The 19,035-nt window shown below is 34.7% G+C and overlaps 1 protein-coding gene across 9 annotated transcripts in view; it reads left to right on the forward strand.

The window, feature by feature from the left end:
• The window catches only part of ARAP2 (ArfGAP with RhoGAP domain, ankyrin repeat and PH domain 2), a 201,764-nt gene that overhangs the window by 30,558 nt on the left and 152,171 nt on the right, over window positions 1–19,035 (forward strand). For all 9 annotated transcript variants that reach the window (XM_082390417.1, XM_082390419.1, XM_082390422.1 and 6 more), the window contains 4 exons: window positions 2,340–2,398; window positions 3,489–3,565; window positions 4,298–4,389; window positions 5,861–6,214. In XM_082390417.1, the coding sequence (XP_082246543.1) occupies window positions 2,340–2,398; window positions 3,489–3,565; window positions 4,298–4,389; window positions 5,861–6,214 (582 nt within the window). The remainder of the gene's footprint in view (window positions 1–2,339; window positions 2,399–3,488; window positions 3,566–4,297; window positions 4,390–5,860; window positions 6,215–19,035) is intronic.

A 19,035-nucleotide genomic window follows, 5' to 3' on the forward strand; every position in this document is an offset into this window, starting at 1 on the left:
GTTGAAAAGACTATCCTTTCCCCATTGAATTGCCATGACATAATTTTTCAAAAATCACTGGACCGTAGATGTGTGGGAGTATATATGGACTTTCTGTTTAATTCCATTGATTTATATGTCTGCCCTTTCACCAGTACCGCACAAATTTGATTGCTGTAGTTTTAGGCTAAATATTGAAATCATATACTATAAATCTTCCAATTTTGTCTTTCTTTTAAATATTCTGACCATTCTAAATTGTTCTTATTTGCATGTAAATTTTAGCATCACCTTGTTAATTTCTATAAAAAACATCACTGGAATTTTGTTTGGGATTATGTTGACGCTATATATCAATATGTGGAGAATTCACATCTTAACAATATTGAGTCTTCCAATCTATGAACATGATATATCTACTTATTTAGGTCTTCTTTAATTTTTCTCAGCAATGTTTTAGAATTTTCAGTGTGCAGATCTTGCCCATATTTTGATAAATTTACCCCTTAGTATTTCATGTTTCTTTATGCTATTGTAAAAGTTATATTTTCAAACTATTTTTCCAATTGTTCATTGCTAGTATTTAGAAATACTATTGATTTTTAAAAATATTTCCCCCATCCTGGTACCTTGCTACACTGACTTAGCAGTTTGAGAAGCTTTTAGGTAGATTTTTAAGGATTTCCTGTTGATTAGATACAGACTTCTGCTTATAAGAGGCCTTCCTTTCCAATCTGAATGTTTTTTATTTCTTTCGCTTGTTGCACTGACTGCAACCTATGAACTAATGTGTATATAACTAGTGAGCGCCCACCTCCTTGCCTTTTTTCCAGTCTTAGGGAAAATGATTCAGTCTTTAATCTTTGATTATGATGTTGGTTTTTCATAAATGCCCTTTATTAGGTTGAGGAAGTTTTTTTCTATTCCTAGTTTGCTGAGAGTTTTTGTCATGAATGGATTTTGAATTTTGTCAATTGGTTTTTCTGAATCTATTGCTGTGAGAATGTGATTTTTCTCCTTTATTTTCTTAATTTGGTGAATTATATTAATTTTTCCATGTTAAACCAACTTTGCTTTCTTGTGGTAAATCTCACCTGGTCATAATATATCATCATTTTTATGTATTGTTGGATTTGATTTGTTAATATTTTGTTAACGATTTTTGCATGTTAAGTTTATGAGGAATATTTGTCTAACATTTATCTGTTGTTTTGTTTTTGACTGGTTGTGTATTAGTAATACTGGCCTTGCTGAATGAACTAGAAGTAGTCCTTCCTTCCCTATTTTCTGAAAAGGTTTGCATAGAATTGGTATTATTCCTTCCTTAAATATTTATTGGAGCTCACCAGTGCAGTATTTGGGCCTGGAGCTTTTTGTGGGTAGGTGATTAATTACTGAATTCAATTTTTCTAATAGATACAGGGATATTAAGATTTTCTATTTATTCTCGTGTCCTGTTTGATCATTTGTATCTCAAGGAATTTTTCCATTTCATCTAAATTGTTGGATATATTGGCATAAAGTTTTTCTTAATAATCTGTAATTATCCCTTTAATGTTTGTAGGATTTGTAGTGATGTCCTCTCTTTCATTCCCGATATTGGTAATTTGTCTCTTCTGTCTCTCATTCTTATTTTTCTTCCCTGAGGTTTATAAATTTTATTGATCTTTTCAAAGAACCAGCTTTTGGTTACCATTATTTTTAAATTTTGTTTATATTCTATTTCATTGGTTTCTGTTCTTTTATATAGATATAAATAAATAAATAACTACAACTACATAGATATAGTCTTTCCTATAGTTACTTGGGCATATTTATATTTAAGAGAAGTAAGGACACTGTCCTGATCCTTATATTTAAATGGAAAAATAGAACTCTTTCATATGGTGGTAGGTATTCGTTACCTTCTGTTTCCACAGTGTTTTCCTCTGACATTGCTGTTATGTTGTATTCTAATTAATTACCTGTAGTATTTCTCTCTCAAGGCTTTGAGATCTTTGAGAAAAGGTCTTATGTATTTTCAAATTATGTTCTTAGAGCCAGACAGATTTTTTATTCAATATTGTAAAGCTAAAGACAAAAAAAATCATAAATACTTGCGCAAATATTTTCATTTACTTTTGTGAATTATAAATGTAAAAAGCAAACACTTGTAAAATCCAATAAAATCTCTTCCTTTAAGGCTATTTAAAAAGACACATTTATGGAATTTGGCCATTGTATTTGTTCATTAAAATCAAACTTATTTTTGAATATTGGTTTTTCTAACAAAAAGAATATATGTGCCTACAATTAATCCTTTACTTAGGATGATAACATCTATTTTTACGTATTTTATCTATTTTTCCCTTTGCCTTAAGCTATTTCCGTGAGAGAAGAAATGTTCCTACCTCAACTGGAAAATCTATGACACAGCAAAGTGAGTCTCAGCTTTTAAAGTCTGTAAATTAGTTAGTACTCATTTGATACTCTTACATGTGTTAAAATCATGGTCAAGAAGGCAGCCCACCTGTGGAATAGGGAATAGTGGGAATAACTGTCTGCCAGGTTCATAGTACTCCAGACACTTTTAAAGGTGAGTGAATGAAAGACAGTAATATATACGCAGACTCCTGGAAATTTGCACATGCTAATGTAAAAAGATTTTTTTACCCAGGCTTCATTTATCATTAACCACAGTCGAAAGCATTTAACTAAATTATGTGGTTTCTGACAGTCTGAACTACAGGGCGTAGATTTATGGAAAGTAATTTTGCCATGGTAACAGGAAAGGGCTGACATTGCTCTGGTCAACTGCTCATTGACAGAGGCTTTTCTTTCTTTTTGAAAATTCTGCTTGTACAAGTTCAGGAACATTCTTCTCAATGCTGTTAGCAAACACTTGACTACTGAACCTTTAAAAAAATTTGCCACAGCAGAAAACGCAAGTGTTGAGAATTCTTTCTTGTAGATCGGTGTAATTCAGGGATTGTGGAAATTCTCTTGAAATAATTTACTTACAGGTGCATTAGTAGTTATGGTATTAGAGGGATTATATTAAGTGGATTCTGGCATTTTGAATGCTATAACATCTAGCTGTTATGTTAGTGAACTTTTAATGATCATTTGTTTAAAATTCCAATAGAATTAAGATTAATTTTCTGCCATTAAAACTAACCTCTTATTTAGGAATTAACATTATAAACACACCATGACAATTTCCATTGTATGGGGAAATGTGCTTACTTATATTAACGTGGATCCTATAGGTTAGCAAGGACAAATGTGACACATCACACTTTGAGAAACAGTGAGTAATGTGTTTTGGTTGTGAAGTGAGGGGTGTATACATTGAGAAAATCATGCTTAGAGTTGATTTGAGGATAAGAATTATGAGCAGAATTTTGGACTCTCAGAGAATAAAGCTTAAGTTGTGATATTGCTATAAAATAATTAAACACATGCCTTTTTAAAACAATATTTCACATTATTCACATCTTTCCATTCTCATCCTATAATTCCCCCAAAAGATACGAATGAGGAGAATTCATCTTCCATTTTCCCTTATGGAGAGACCTTTCTCTTCCAGAGACTAGAAAATTCCAAGGTTAGTCCCATACATTTTAATTTTTTTCCATATTCAATTCTTTGCTTTTCTGCCTATATATGCCTCTTCATTTTCCTTTAAGCTGTTTGAAGAATGTGTTATATTGAAGAAAGAAATTTCCATTCAGCGAAATTCTGCTCAGTAAAATCATGGCAGATTTATATCTTTAAAAATATATCACAGAAATACATTTCAGTTTGATTTTAGGAATACAGATCAGTGGGTTTTCAAAATTTACCACAAGTTACTTTAAAAAAAAAAAAGAGTAAGACAAACCCCTGTAAAAAGGAAAGGCAAACTGACAAAAGCCACTAGATTTTACTTTGCCTTATACCCAAATATAGACAGACTTCTAACTATTTACAAATCTTAATTATTCAGTTTATCACTCAGTCTTTCCTCTCCACTCTTTGTGCTCTTTTGGTATTTTATTTCTTGGTCATGATGAAAGAGAAGTTGGAAGACAAAAAGTAAGTGGGAAAGTAAAAGTAAATAAATTTTATTCTTAGCACCTTCTGTTCTTCTTAGTTGAAATGATGAGTTATTAATGATTTAAATAAAATATTGAAAAAGGGATCAAAAGGCTACCATTTAATATAGTCACCCTAATTAAATTGTTTTTATTGAAAATTGATCTAAACAATTAGACGTTTGTTTAATAAAACTAAACCCAGATACTGTGAATCTTTGTAGAATATTGCTCCCCTAAAAAAACTTGTATTTTTTTTATAGAAGAGATCCATAAGGAATGAATTTTGGACCCAGGAAGAAACACTCAAAGGGGTAACAACTACTGAAAGAAACTCATTTTTTGTCAAATCAAGGTATGAGGACGTGATTGATGATGGTTAATTCTTTTGAATAAAATGTTATTTAATATACAATGTTGAATTCTTGCTCATATTATATTTCTAAGAAAATAGTTTATATTGTTAAGTTCAAATCCTTTCTTTTGACAACAGCACTCATTTCAGTAATTGAATTTAGAGCCTGTAAATTGATTCTATAGTCTGTAGCACATTATTTTTGTCTTTTCCTAATTGAAACCATTCTCACTTTCCCAAAGTGGCAAATATGTGGTGACCATGTTTGCCCTTTAAAGATAGGAAGTTACCTTACTATGAAGAAGAAAGGGGCAGTGCCAAAAATGTCACTATGTGAGGTGCAGAATTTTTACAAATGTAATGTATCCTTTTATTAGAAGTTCAACATTGACAAGCAGCTTGAAAATTATCCAGTTATTTGGATCACACATGAGATTGAATAGAGTTTGTAAGATACCAACTTAAATTTTATTTTTCTCTCAGCTTTATTAGCACTTGATGTCGTGCATCATTACCTAACATTTGTCTATTTTAACCTTTATTCTCCAAGGCTAACACTGTTGAGGGTTTCCTTAAGATGAGACTAAATAATTGAGAATCTTCAGAAGGCATCTGATATGAACTTACTACAGTGCAGAGTGTGGAAGGGGCCAACTTAAGTCCTTTAAGGTGGCAATGATTTTTAGAATACCACGTCCAGAAGGATGTAATTTGACTCCTAGGCATATCTGTTTCATTGATTAGCAAAAGCTTCTTTGTAATGAGTTTTATTATACATAAATGGCTGAGCCAATCTGTTTTGTCATTCCTTAAATCTATAGGAATATACTTAGCAACTGTGTATTCCAGTAAATATTATACGTTATACAGCTTTTACCTTCTGAATGTACCCTGGCCCTTTCTTGTTTTCTAGTTAGCAATGTGGTGCAGTTTTTTTCTCATTAGTGATGCAAAATAATACTAAAGTTCTCACCAGTCAGGTGTACTCTTTGTTTTATTACATTATATGGAACATAGGGTCCTTGAAGTCAATTAGTGGAGAGTCAGAGAAGGGGCAACATGTAGAAATAAGATCTCCAGTACCTCTCTCTACGAGGTAGTGGTTCATGATCTGGCCCATTAAGTGGCTGGCCACTTACTGGTGCTGGTGAAGACGTTTAAATTGTGATGCAGAGAATATGGCAGTCTCCATCCTCACCACTCTCACCCAACCCCCAAAATAAACAGGTCAGATTAAATGATACATAAGAAAAAATACACTGCTTCTAGTAGTATTCAAATATGTGTTAGTATAATGAGAGATTTCTATTTTTCAGAAAGTTTTAAAAATTATCAGATGCGTTAATTGAACTCCAAGATTTTTCCTGGCCTTAAATTTCTGTGATTGGTTGTTTATAAATAGAAAAAGTAACCAATGGCTTAAGTCACATAGAGCTGTGGGAAATATTAAAACCATTCTTTTTCCATTTAGCTTATATGATAACAGGATGGAGAATGTAAGTGAAGACAAAGTAGAAGATATTTGGATACCTCGAGAGGACAAAAACAATCTTCCTGTAGACTCTGCTTCGGAATCAGAATATTCGACGGTAGAAGAATGCTTTCAGAGTTTGAGAAGAAAACATTCAAAGCCATCTAAATCTAGGACTCAAAAAGCAGTGAATTTGGCCTCTGTTAATAGGCACAGTTATCCACTAAGCTCAACAAGTGGAAAGGCTGATTCATCAATCATTTCCTCAAATGTAATATCTCCCTATGCCTGTTTTTACGGATCATCTGCAAGAAAGGTTAAATCGGGATGGCTTGACAAACTCTGTCCCCAAGGGTATGTATTTATTCTTCTTTGTTTTTTTTTCCGTAAGTGACATATTTTTAAAAATTCAAGCGTATCCATTTCTAAACCTGCTAGGTTGCTGTTGCGCCTCCCCACCCCCCAAGCATACAGAGACAGTTCATAGGGACTTTCAATACACTTTTGCAAATGCTGTTCTTTAGATATAATGTGGGGCATGGACCCTGTGCTGTATGGAATTCTCGGTTAAGGTTCTGCATAGCAAATTAAAACTGGAAGTCTGATTTCACATCTAGATCCTTAATGTTAGTTTCTAACTTTGCACCAAAATGCAATATCTTGTGTCTCAATTTGTAGCAAAGAAAAACAACACCGATTGAGTTTGTATTACTCAGCCCACACTGTTTGGCCTTCGCTCCTATTATAACAGCGTTCTGTTTGGGAATACAAGGCTTATTGTAGTTAGGGGAAAGTATGTCACTGTTACATTTTAGGCTTCACTGTTATTGATATATTGTTTTGAGTTTTGAATGTTGCACAAAAGGTCAGAGTTCCTTGAATATTATACTTTAAAAGCAGATTTATCATTTCAGTTGTTGACAAAGAAACTTCTGTCCTTAAGCATTTTGCAGTACTGAGAAATCTTTGGGGAGGGATTATGTTTAATTAGAATTATTTTCTGACATCCTGAATTTTGAATGTCCTTTTGAAATACTTACTGGAAATGTTCCTCATGAATTATTAAATTATTTAGGGATTAAATCTCTTATGTTTAAGTAGTTGTTGTGGTGAGTCTCTATGTTGTGCTGGTTTTCTCTTCCCCTGAAAAGGTGCATCATTTCTAGAAAGCCTTGTTTTCTCCTAAAATAAATTTTATTAGCAAAAAAATTGCCAGAAGAAGTATCAGTTGACTAGTGGGAGAAGAAATGATATTTCTTAAGAAATAGAGAAAAAAAAAAAGCTGAACCCTTTTGTGGTTAGTAATTACATGGTTAATACTTTATAGGATTGCATCCCTTTAGCAAATTAGATGTTGACTAAACTGAAGCAGAGAACTTCTTAGCATCATGTATTTTGTCTCACTCCTTTCTGGTTCCATTAGGATGACAAAGTAGTTAACTGTGTCTGCTTTTCATCAGTCATCAGTATTATTGGTAAATGCATAGTCAAATTGCAACAGTATGAGTCATTACTCAAATATACACACTGGTGGAATGAAACATTGCACGGGAATAGTCTCAGGTCTTTCATTTCTGTAGAATTTAAATGATTAGGGAGATCCCAGTGCTCTCTCAAAGTATCACTGGAAGATTTAGCAGATTCTGTGGTTTCCTGAATGATCTCTGGTGGGTGGTACCTCGATCTTGACAGGGTTAGTATGTTTATGTTGCAGGCACACTGAGAAAGCTTCACCATTACTGGCCACCTCTGGGATAGTTAGAACATTTTCTCTCTCTTTTTATCAGAACTCTGACTTTCCAACCTTTCTATTCTGAACCTGCCTAAGGTTAGAGGCTGTAATTTTTTGAGATTTTTATTTTTCCATTTTAGAGAAAATAATTGAGTTTTCTGACTTCAGAGTCTTTTTCCAGGTTACCAGGATGCAGCTAGGAAAGTAAACAAAGGAGCTTGTTATATCACCAAGAAATTAAAAAGCTCTTCTCCATGATTATGTTGCTATGACTTAAAAGAAATATGTGTAACTGACCAAGAAGCATGTATTTATTAGACCACAAATGGAATCTCCATTTTTCCTTTTTCTAGTTAGACTCTGTAGGCTATGGTGAGGGTGTTTAAGATGCTCATTAATTAGACAAAATGATGCCTACCCATTCCTTATGCAGAGGTTACTGAGCTTTGTTTACCTCATGGTCACATGTCTCTTTGGTGCAGGTAGCACTGATTTTGATGGCATTCTGAATTCCATAGAGAAAGTATTAGCACACTTTTTCTGTAAAGGGTCAGATAATAAATACTTTAATCTTTACAGCCATATGGTGTCTGTGGGAGCTCAGCAACTCTGCAGTTGTAGCATGAAAGCTGCCACAGAGAATGTGTAAACTGATGAATGAGGCTGTGTTTCAATAAAACTTTATTTATAAACACATTTAATGGGCCAGGTTTGGCTTGTGGGCCATAGTAGCATAAAACAGATTTGAGGGTTGGCTGAAATCTTATACCAGCTTCCTCCATCTCCTTTGGGCCCCACATCAAAAATTATAACCTGATAGATTACAGAAAAAGGAAACTACTTTATTATTCTATCAAATCTAGACATAATAAGAAGCAGGCTCTCTCTTCGGGTACCTTTGAACTTGTTCTTCTTTCTGCCCTGAGTGCTCGTACCCAGAGAGCAGCATGACTTGTACCTTACCTCCCTCAAGTTCTTGCTCTAAAGTCTCCTTTGCACGAATCCCTGAACACCAAAGTTAATATTATCACTGCCCTTCCCTCACCACCCCATCACTCCCTTAATTATTTTTCTCATAGCTTATACACTTGATGATTTATTTGTTGCATATATGCTCCATGGGGACAGTCATCTATATTGGTTTTTGTTTACTGTGGTATCCTCAGCAACTAGAAGGTTGCCTAGCATGTGGTAGATAGTCTTAGTGTTTGTTGTTGAATGAATTATTATAAAAACCTAGTATTAGACATCGTTTTTTCTTTCAGTCTTTCTAAAACAGCTATTTTTTAATTTATAGGGATCTTGTAGTAAAAACTAAACTCCAGACACTGTATTGGTTGGAAATCTGCTGGTGCCGTTGATAGTGCTGGTGTACATTAACAGAGCAGTGAACTCTCAGTGCGTTTATTTAAATTCTGTTCCCCCCTATAGACATATAGGAAACCCTTTTGACTTTTTAACCTGCTGTTTTCTGTATGTGAGTACATGTGTTGTCAAAACACAGTTTAAAAACAAATAGTGGGAATTCCCTGCTCTGTCCAGTATTTAGGACTCTGTGCTCTCACTGCTGTGGGCCCGGGTTCAATCCCTGGTCAGGAAACTAAGATCCCACAGGATACGCCAAAAAAAAAAAAAAAAAAAAAATAGCCATACTTGGTTATCCTTCTCCAAATAGTGTTGGAAATTGTCCTCAGTCATGAGTGACATTAAACAAAGTAATCAAATTCATAATCTGGATTTATTTCATGTGATTGAGTGTCTGTTCGCTTTGAAATGGAAATGCCAGTTCTGAATCAATGCACAGTATGTGAAAACTGCCCAATATTTAGTAAGAAAATAATTGTATAACACCATGCAACTAGAGAAATATGGAAACATTTCCAGCTGAGCTTAAAGTATGAACATTTATTTAACTATTCGAATGATCTAATTATAATATAGCCTTATACTATTGGTTTAAAAAATTGTATGGAAAAAACTTGATAAAATGTTGAACTTGGGTTTGTTGTTAGTGTTTCAAACAGGTGAGGCAGATGAGAAACTTAATAAATGGTCTTGTGTTAAAAAAAACCTCACTGGGGGGCTTCCCTGGTGGCGCAGTGGTTGAGAGTCTGCCTGCCAATGCAGGGGACACGGGTTCGAGCCCTGGTCTGGGAAGATCCCACATGCCGCGGAGCGGCTGGGCCCGTGAGCCGCAATTGCTGAGCCTGCGCGTCTGGAGCCTGTGCTCCGCAACAAGAGAGGCCGCGATAGTGAGAGGCCCGCGCACCGCGATGAAGAGTGGCCCCCGCTTGCCACAACCAGGGAAAGCCCTCACACAGAAATGAAGACCTAACACAGCCATAAATAAATAAATAAATTTTAAAAAATTAAAAAAAAAAAAAGAATAAGATTATTGAAAATGACTGGGCCAACTGGACAATCAAATAGAACCTTCAGGAGCAAAAACTGAAATTAATAAAAAAAAAGTAAAAAATTATTAAAAAAAAAAAAAAAAACCTCACTGGGTTTTGAAGATAAAAAAACAAGTCTCTTTCCTTCCCCTTTCCTATCTGCAACTAATAAGCTCAAGCTTTACAGCAAGTCTGAGTAGATGCAAATATGGAAGACTGGATAGAATTTATTCCAGAATTTCCTGAATATGCAACTCAGAGGAAGAATCCTGTGAGTTTCTGTAAATCAAAGAAAACGTGGTTGAATGTGCCACACCCCTTCTAGAGAACCACATATTGAAATATCCAAGAATATCTGCAACTAGGAAATGCTTTTGACTTTTTAACCTGCTGTTTTCTAAAGATGTTTGTGTGTTTGGTATCATGCACTGAGCATAGTTATAAAAACTGCAATATATCTTGAGGAATTCATATTTTTACTTGACAAGATGTTTTAGAACTTTTTTCTTACTCAGCTAAATTCCTCTTTTAAAAAATTAATGTTTTTAACCATAGAGAAGCATCGTGTGGTAATGTGAGTCCCGGACAGCAGGAGCTGAACACGCAAGGTTAACTTAGAAATTTGTGTATATAATATGCTCAAGAATTTCTGGACGAATACAAGGATAAGCAGGATGTGTTCCTGGCCTTTTTTGTATCTTCCACTTTGGGCAGAAAAAAATACAAATAAAAATAAATTTGAAAGACAACGTATAATAATTGGTACAGAAAGGTCCACAGAGTACAGAATCATGAGGTTACAGAGGGGTTGAGAAAACATTTCTTCAGAGATCTTCTAAGGAGGAATAGCAGCTCGACTGACCTTTGGAAAATGGATACTGTTTCAACTGGCGTTTTTAGATGAAATACTTTTCAGGCTAGAGGGAGTGAAAAGGCACTGATGTCGGTGATATCTGGATGTCCTGAAGTCTATGAGATAAATAGAGGGGTTAGTTGAGGTTATTTTATGGAAGACGCAAGTTAGGCTCTAGGACCAGGAGGGAGAAACTGCCAGAGAATTACATGTCCAGGTTGAACACAGAACTAGGGAAAATGAAAAAGCCAGTGATCAACTACCAAAAAGGGGGTCAAATTCACAAACAGTGATTGAGAGATCACTTAGAAGCCACCCATGACTTGGAGGGAGATCAGGACTTATACTATTGGTAACTTTGTCAGTGGCTGACTTTCCAGTCTGTGCCCAGAATCTCCAAGGCCGCTTTAGTGGGGCAGTTTCCCACCTGCTCCCTAAGTGTGTGAGGGCCTCAAGCCTCCTGGGAGAGCTGTCCTGCGGTCAGCCTTTCAGTGAAAAGCAGATGTAGTGGAAAGTTGACAAGTCTCTCTATCTGACCAGGGTGTTCTATATCAATCACCATGTTGAACTTGAAGTTGAATCTTAAATCTCTGATAAAAAGTATCTTTTTTATACTGGTGAACTAGTTGGCCTTTTCTCTCAAATCACACATAACTTGTGAAGACCATGCCAAGCAAATAAAAAGCTTCCATATTTTATTTGTAATTTGAGGAAAAAATTCTTAGTTTTAGTGTTTATTAAAATAACATGGCTAATTTCAGTCAGTCTAGCTGCAGAGAAGTGAATGAGGGTATTGGAATCAGACAGAAATTAGAATTGTCAAGCTATCGCTCATTTGCTGTGTGACTCAATGTCTCAGAACCGCTGTTTCCCACACATAAAAGTGTAAGGTCAAGGCTTCCTCTGTGGGATCAGTTGGAAAAGTAGGTAATATTGGGTCTGACTACAGAGCCCCTTAAGCAGGACTCAGTAAACCTCAGCTTGCTTTCTTTTCAGAAGAGCATCATTTCATTTCAGGTGACCTTTGATAATGTTACCAAAAGTAAGTTCTAGTCAGTTCTCACCTTGGCAATTATAAGGTAAAGAAATCATGTGTTCACATTAAACTTGCAAAATTAAGTTTTTTAGTGGTTATAAAAGCACATGGTTTAAAGCGTCTGAAAGTTCTGCATGGCTTATTAAGAAAAAATAGCTGGGGAGAGGGGAAGTTGGATAAAGACTGTCAAAAGGTCCAAACTTCCAGTTCATAAGATAAATAAGTACTTGTAATATATAACATGATAGATATAATGAACACTGCTGTATGTTCTATACAAAAGTTGTTAAGAGAGTAAAACCTGAGTTCCCATCACAAGGAGATGTTTTTTTATATTTAATGTCGCATCTGTATGAGATGATGGATGATCACGAAACTTACTGTGATAATCATTTCATGATGTATGTAAGTCAGATCATTATGCTGTGCACCTTAAACTTATATGGTGCTGTATGTCATTTATATCTCAATAAAACTGGAGGAAAAAAAGCAGTTTTCCTCTTCTCCCACTTTATCACAAGAGGCAGCCACTTTCTGCTTTCTTTAGTAGTTTCTTTTGGTACTTACTTTGTTTATCTTTTTCTTTTTTAATACATCTTTATTGGAGTATAATGGCTTCACAATGCTGTGTTAGTTTATGTTGTACACCAAAGTGAATCAGCCATATGCATACACATCCCCATATCCCCTCCCTCTTGAGCCTCCTTCCCACCCTCTCTATCCCACCCCTCCAGGTCATCACAAAGCGCCAAGCTGGTCTCCCTGCCCTATGCTGCTCCTTCCAACCAGCCAACTATTTTACATTTGGTAGTGTATATATGTCGATGCTACTTTCACTTCGCCCCAGCTTCCCCCTCCCACCTGTGTCCTCAAATCCATTCTCTATGTCTACGTCTTTATTCCTGCCCTGCCACTAGGTTCATCAGTACCATTTTTTTTTTTTTTTAGATTCCATATATATGCGTTAGCATACGGTATTTGTTTTTCTCTTTCTGACTTACTTCACTCTGTGTGACAGACTCTAGGTCCATCCACCTCACTACAAATAACTCAATTTTGTTTCTCTTTATGGCTGAGTAATATTCCATTGTATATATGTGCCACATCTTCTTTATCCATTCATCTGTTGATGGACACTTAGGTTGTTTCCATGTCCTGGCTATTGTAAATAGTGCTGCTATGAACATTGTGGTCCATGTCCCTTTTTGAATTATGGTTTTCTCAGGGTATATGCCCAGTAGTGGGATTGCTGGGTCGTATGGTAGTTCTATTTTTAGTTTTTTAAGGAACCTCCATACTGTCCTCCATAGTGGTTGTATCGATTTACATTCCCACCAACAGTGCAGGAGGGTTTGCTTTTCACCACACCCTTTCCAGCATTAGTTTCTAGATTTTTTGATAATGGCCATTCTGATTGGCGTGAGGTGATACCACATTGTAGTTTTGATTTACATTTCTCTAATAATTAGTGATGTTGAGCATCTTTTCATGTGCCTCTTGGCCATCTGTATGTCTTCCTTGGTAAAATGTCTATTTAGGTCTTCTGCCCATTTTTTAATTGGGTTGTTTGTTTTTTTGATATTGAGCTTCATGAGCTGTTTGTATGTTTTGGAGATTAATCCTTTGTCTGTTGTTTCATTTGCAAATATTTTCTCCCATTCTGGGGGTTACTTTGTTTATCTTAATAATTTTTTCATACTGTTTCTTTCTGACTCTTCAGCGTTAGTAATTAGCTGTTGAGACACTACCGTGGAATAGAATGTTTATTCATTTTCACCCACTGTCCCCCCTGCATAGACACAGTTCCCATCTAATCATTCTTTTAAAGTAGCCATATAAAATGTCTACGTTATATCTGTATTTAGTTTTATACTCTTAATATCTATGTAAATGCTACTCATATTTGAGCTTTGCAACGTATTATTAATTTTTCTTTCATTTGCAACCTTTAGTTTTCCTTGGAGTTAATAATTATTGATTTTTTTTTTGTTGTTAGTTTTTTATGTACTTAAAATTCATTTATCCACAAATTCTTCCTCAGGACTATGAACTTGTGAAGTAATCAAAATACATACACATATCAATTTCACCATCGTACAGCCCCCTAAGAAAGCTTATTTAGCTTGTATTTTCTAACCCACTTTTGTTTTTTGTTGTCCTATATTTAATGTAGAAAGCACTTTCTTTCTTTTGACTGTTCATCTTATAATGTACTGTTATTGTTCCATGGACATAATATATTCTCTTATCTTTCTATGGATATTAATAAGTGTTTTGAAGCTTTCTTTTCCTGTAGTGTCTGTTTCTTTCAATTTTTTGGAGGAGGGTTTCTTCCCCATCTTTTACCTTAGAGATGTTTTCCTCAAATGTTTTGTTAATCTTGGGCTTTTAATTTTTTTAATTAAAAAAAAAATGTATTGCCAAAAAATGCTAACCATCATCTGAACCTTTGGCAAGTCATAACCTTTTTGCTAGTGGAGTGTCTTGCCTCAGTGTTGAAGGCTCCTCGCTGATCAGGGTGGTAGTTGCTGAATGCTGGGGCTGTTGTGGCTGTTTCTTAGAATAAGACAACAGTGAAGTTTGCCCTATCTATTGCCTCTTCCTTTCATGAATGATTCTCTGTTTGGGCTGTTCATTTAAAATGAGGTCCTACAAAGCTGATTGGATCAGGCCCTAATGGGTCTCTCTGTCTATTTCTTGTAAGATGATCTTGCTAGGCTTTCCTAATGTGTTTCCTTGGAGACTCCTCATGCCAGTATCTTTTAAATGAATCTCCCTATTGAGGGTGGTAAGAGTGGTTAACGGCTTTTTGGGAGCTCAGTGGGGAACGTGGACTTTGAGTATAAATATTTATGATATAGACGTGATTCTACTGTTTTTAGTGCTGTCCCCTACCTTTAGCCTTGTCTGAGTCTCCCAGTCCAGAGACCCCTGTTTGATCTTCTCCAGTGAATAAAACCCTATTATCTTGTTGAGGAAGAGGAGGGGCAGTTTTCCAGCTGAGAAGGGAGGGATTCTGGGATGGAGTGGTGAGGGGTGCAAGTTTATCTCTTTAATTGCCTTTCAACAACTCTTCTGTTCTCAGCACCCCCTCTCCTTCATAGTCACTTCCAGAGTTACTTGTGCCTGTATCTCCTGAGACCTTCTGAAATTTTGTGAGTAAATTGGTTTTCCTCTCAATTTGATCTCTTACAGGCTTAGCAATCAGTTCTGTGAAACCTCCTGAGTTAGTTCCTATCCCTCCTTAGGCTTTCCTGATTTCTTGATACTGATGCTATCATTTACTTTTCCAGTCAGTGTTGGCTTGTAGTTATTTATTTATTTATTTTTAATCCTTTGAGGTTTTAGGAGGAGTAGAGATAAATGCAAACTTTTCATTGGTCGTCTTAACTAGAAGCTGGTTTCATGTTGGATTTTTTGTTTTTTTAACAGAGTATGACTCCATAAAATAAAGAGGTCTGAGTCTTTTAATGTGGTTTTTCACATACCATGTCATATAAGCACAAAGCTCTTTGTGAATATTGTAAAAGTTGGAAGTCACACATTAAAATTTGTGCTTTATCATTGGCTTCTAAAACTCCTTTTAGCACTTGGGATTTTATCTTAAAATTTGTTTTTTCTCATTTAAAGCAGAAATGGAAGCTGGGATTTCAGAAAATTTTTGTTTTGTTTTTGTTTTTTGGCCCCAACTCATTTTGGTTCATATAATCTTGGAAACAGTCATTTTGGTTTACTTAAAAGTGAGGAAATACAGTCTAGAAAAAAGGGCTGATATTTTCTAGAAATATTATAATTCCTTGGATATGTGTCTATAAAATACTTCATAACTAATACTGCAGCATTTACTATTTTTTTAAATTTAATTTAATTTATTTTTTATACAGCAGGTTCTTATTATTTATTTTATACATATAATATACATATACATATAATATGCGTTGTTTTTCTCTTTCTGACTTACTTCACTCTGTGTGACAGTCTCTAGGTCCATCCACGTCTCTACAAATGACCCAATTTCATTCTTTTTTATGGCTGAGTAATACTCCATTGTATGTATTTACCACATCTTCTTTATCCATTTGTCTGTTGATGGACATTTAGGTTGCTTCCATGTCCTGGCTATTGTAAATAGTGCTGCAATGAACACTGGGGTGCATGTGTCTTTTTGAATTATGGTTTTCTCTAGGTATATGCCCAGTAGTGGGATTGCTGGGTCATATAATACTGCAGCATTTAAAAGCCTCATACTTAAGAGTAATGAGATAAAATAACTAAATAAAAAATGAGTAATTAGATAAACAAACAAAAATCTATACTTTTGGAAATTGTAGTAGTTCTAAAAAATATTGAGTCTAGTTAGTGTTAGAGCAGAAAATAAGATAAAATATGCATATAATTCTTCAGGATTATGTAAACAAGGCAGGTGAATCTGGAACAGCATGTCTATGATATCGTTTTTCTTAGATATTGTTTAGAATAATTGAGAAGTATTTTTTGATGATTAAAATACCATGATTAATAAAAGCCATAAATTTGACTTAGTTACTTTGAGGTTCATTTCGGTTATGTGATGTTTGAAGATGACAGTTTGGTAGCCTCTGCCACTTTAAATTAATATCATTGGTTAGCATGCTTATCCAATTTTGTAGTTTTTTTAAAGCTAAAAGATGTAATCTTTTAAAAAAAAAACCCTTCTGGCACTTAGGATTGAAATTAAACAGGAGTGCCTTCATGTATATACTTCATAAATAAAGATGTAATTGTTTGTATATACACTGTTGTTAAAAAAGAATTTTTAAGACACAGTTTTTGAGACAACAAAAACTGACACCAGATGGCGAGGCTGCATTTATGATAGCAGTTGAAACTTTACACAACCTGCCCTACTAGAGCTCAAGGGAAGTGCTTATAGAAATCCATTCAATAACACCACACATGCCTTATGAATTATTCTAAGAAAAGCTTCTCAAAGAAATGTTTTCCTTTAGAACCCTAAAAACAAAATAGGATAAAACCTAGGCTAATATTTTTCACGTCTACTTTACCTTTTTTTCCCGAAGGAATTCTGAAGCACTTTGCAGAACTGAGCTCACATATTAAATGGGTAAAGGTCAAATGTTATTGCTACCTAAAGGGATATTGAGGGTGCTTTGCTATAAAATGTACCAGAGTCTGTTTTGTGTAGTTGTTAAGAGCATAGACTTTGGGACCAGACTGCCTGGATTTGACTCACAGAAATGATCTTTATCAGTTGTGTGACTTGGGCAAATTATTTAACCTGCCAGCTCCTCTGTGGCTTCATCTGTAAAATGGGAATAATAATATTACTTGCCTCATATGATTGTTTGGAGGATTGAATGAATTAATGTTTGTATATGGCTTGCAACAGTGCCTAGAACAAAGCACTATATAAGTGTTGTTTTTATTATCAAGATTATTGGGCCAAGTAAGTTCTTTATTGACAGGCTTTAAAATCTCTTCTCTGTATAATAATCCATTAGTCAGTTCTAATTTGTGTCATGTGATAGTAGGAACACAGACTAGAGTGACACTGTATTTTATACTTTGTCTTTTTTTTTAACATTTACTAAATAAATTGTTAATTGAAATTTAAGGGAAAGATAGCTTATGTCAGAGAAAGCGTTTAAAGTACTTTAGAAACCTCTAATTGTGTGTAATAGATTAATTTTACAGAATTACACTGGATTTAGTTGCCTGGTATCAAGTAGATTTTTATAAATATGTGAGAAAAATATCTAACTCTGGTACAGAAAAGATAATTCTTAAAAATTTACTATTCACCAATACTTTAATTTAAAATTTTATTGAAATTTAGAAACAGTGCTTCTTAAGCTTTCCCTTTTATATATCAATAGTTGAAATTTTGATTAATTTATTGAGTTTAACAATTTAAATTCAAGTTTCCATTTGCTAGAAAGAGGAATTGTGAGAAAGGATCTAAGTATAAGTTCTTATCTTTAATTAACCAATTATTAGAATTCAGTATTGAAGTTCACATGCAGAAAATAACTAACTGAATGTTGACACATTTAATGAGCAAAATAGATTAAACATGTTTATATAAATTTAGTTTTAGAAACATTTAATTTATTAATTTGAATTTTTAAATAGGGAGGTACAAAATGCATACATCTTAAAGAATACATTTAAAAAATATTTAACTATAAAATGTATTTTAAAATTACATGGACACTAATGATGAATTACAAAGCTTTTGTCATATAAAAATTCTGATCTTTGTACTTGAAGAAAGCAAAAAATGAAATTAATGGGGAAGTGGTTTTGTTAGTATTTGTTTTCTCTATACATAACATGAAAATTTGAGGAAGCATCTTGCAGTGAGAAATATATGTATTTGTTAGTTTATTCACTAGATATTCAGCATATTTTATATGCTAGAAACTGTGATAGTTGCTGGTTTTACATTGATTAAAAAAACAAATGGTTTCTGCACTCAAGGATCTCAATATCTAGTATGGGAGGTGGAGGACACAAAACAAATATATAATTGCAAATTCTGCTAAGTGTCATTAAGTAAAGAAATGGAGCAAGAGACCAAAGGAACCTGAAGGATCTATGTGTTACTCAATGGTGGCCACTTGGGGGAATGACTTTTGAGCCGAGATCTCAAGGATAAGGAGCCAGCCAGGTCAGGAGCAGGCAGGGAGCATTCCAATGAAGAAAATGGCATATGGGAAGGCCACGAGGCAAGAAAGCATCTAGACAGAGGGGGCAGTATGGCTGGAGGATAGTGTCCACAGAATAGTTACCCACAGATTTGATGGCCGACTGGATGAATGAATGGTAGCAGAAGTAATGTTTTAACGGCAGGATAGCAAAGTGGCTCTCTCCAACTACAGAACATTTGATTTTTCAGCTGCCACACTCTCATTCCATTTCAGACTGGGCTGGGATTTGTCTTATTTACCTGTCCTTCCATAGATTATTAAACAGATTTAACCTTTCAAAATATTCGGTTAAAATGGCTGAACTCATCTAAGAGTCACCTGGTAGCTGAGAAAATTAAAAAATAGTTGGGGAAATATCTTAGGAGTTGAGTCTCTCAGAGGCTGACGTTTTGGTTGGCTTTCTTCAGAAAGCCAAGCATCCAGTGTGTGGTTTCTAGTCAGTGCCTGAGAA

Source organism: Balaenoptera borealis (genome assembly GCF_965194805.1).
Source record: "Balaenoptera borealis genome assembly, chromosome: 4".
NCBI classification, from domain to species: domain Eukaryota; kingdom Metazoa; phylum Chordata; class Mammalia; order Artiodactyla; family Balaenopteridae; genus Balaenoptera; species Balaenoptera borealis.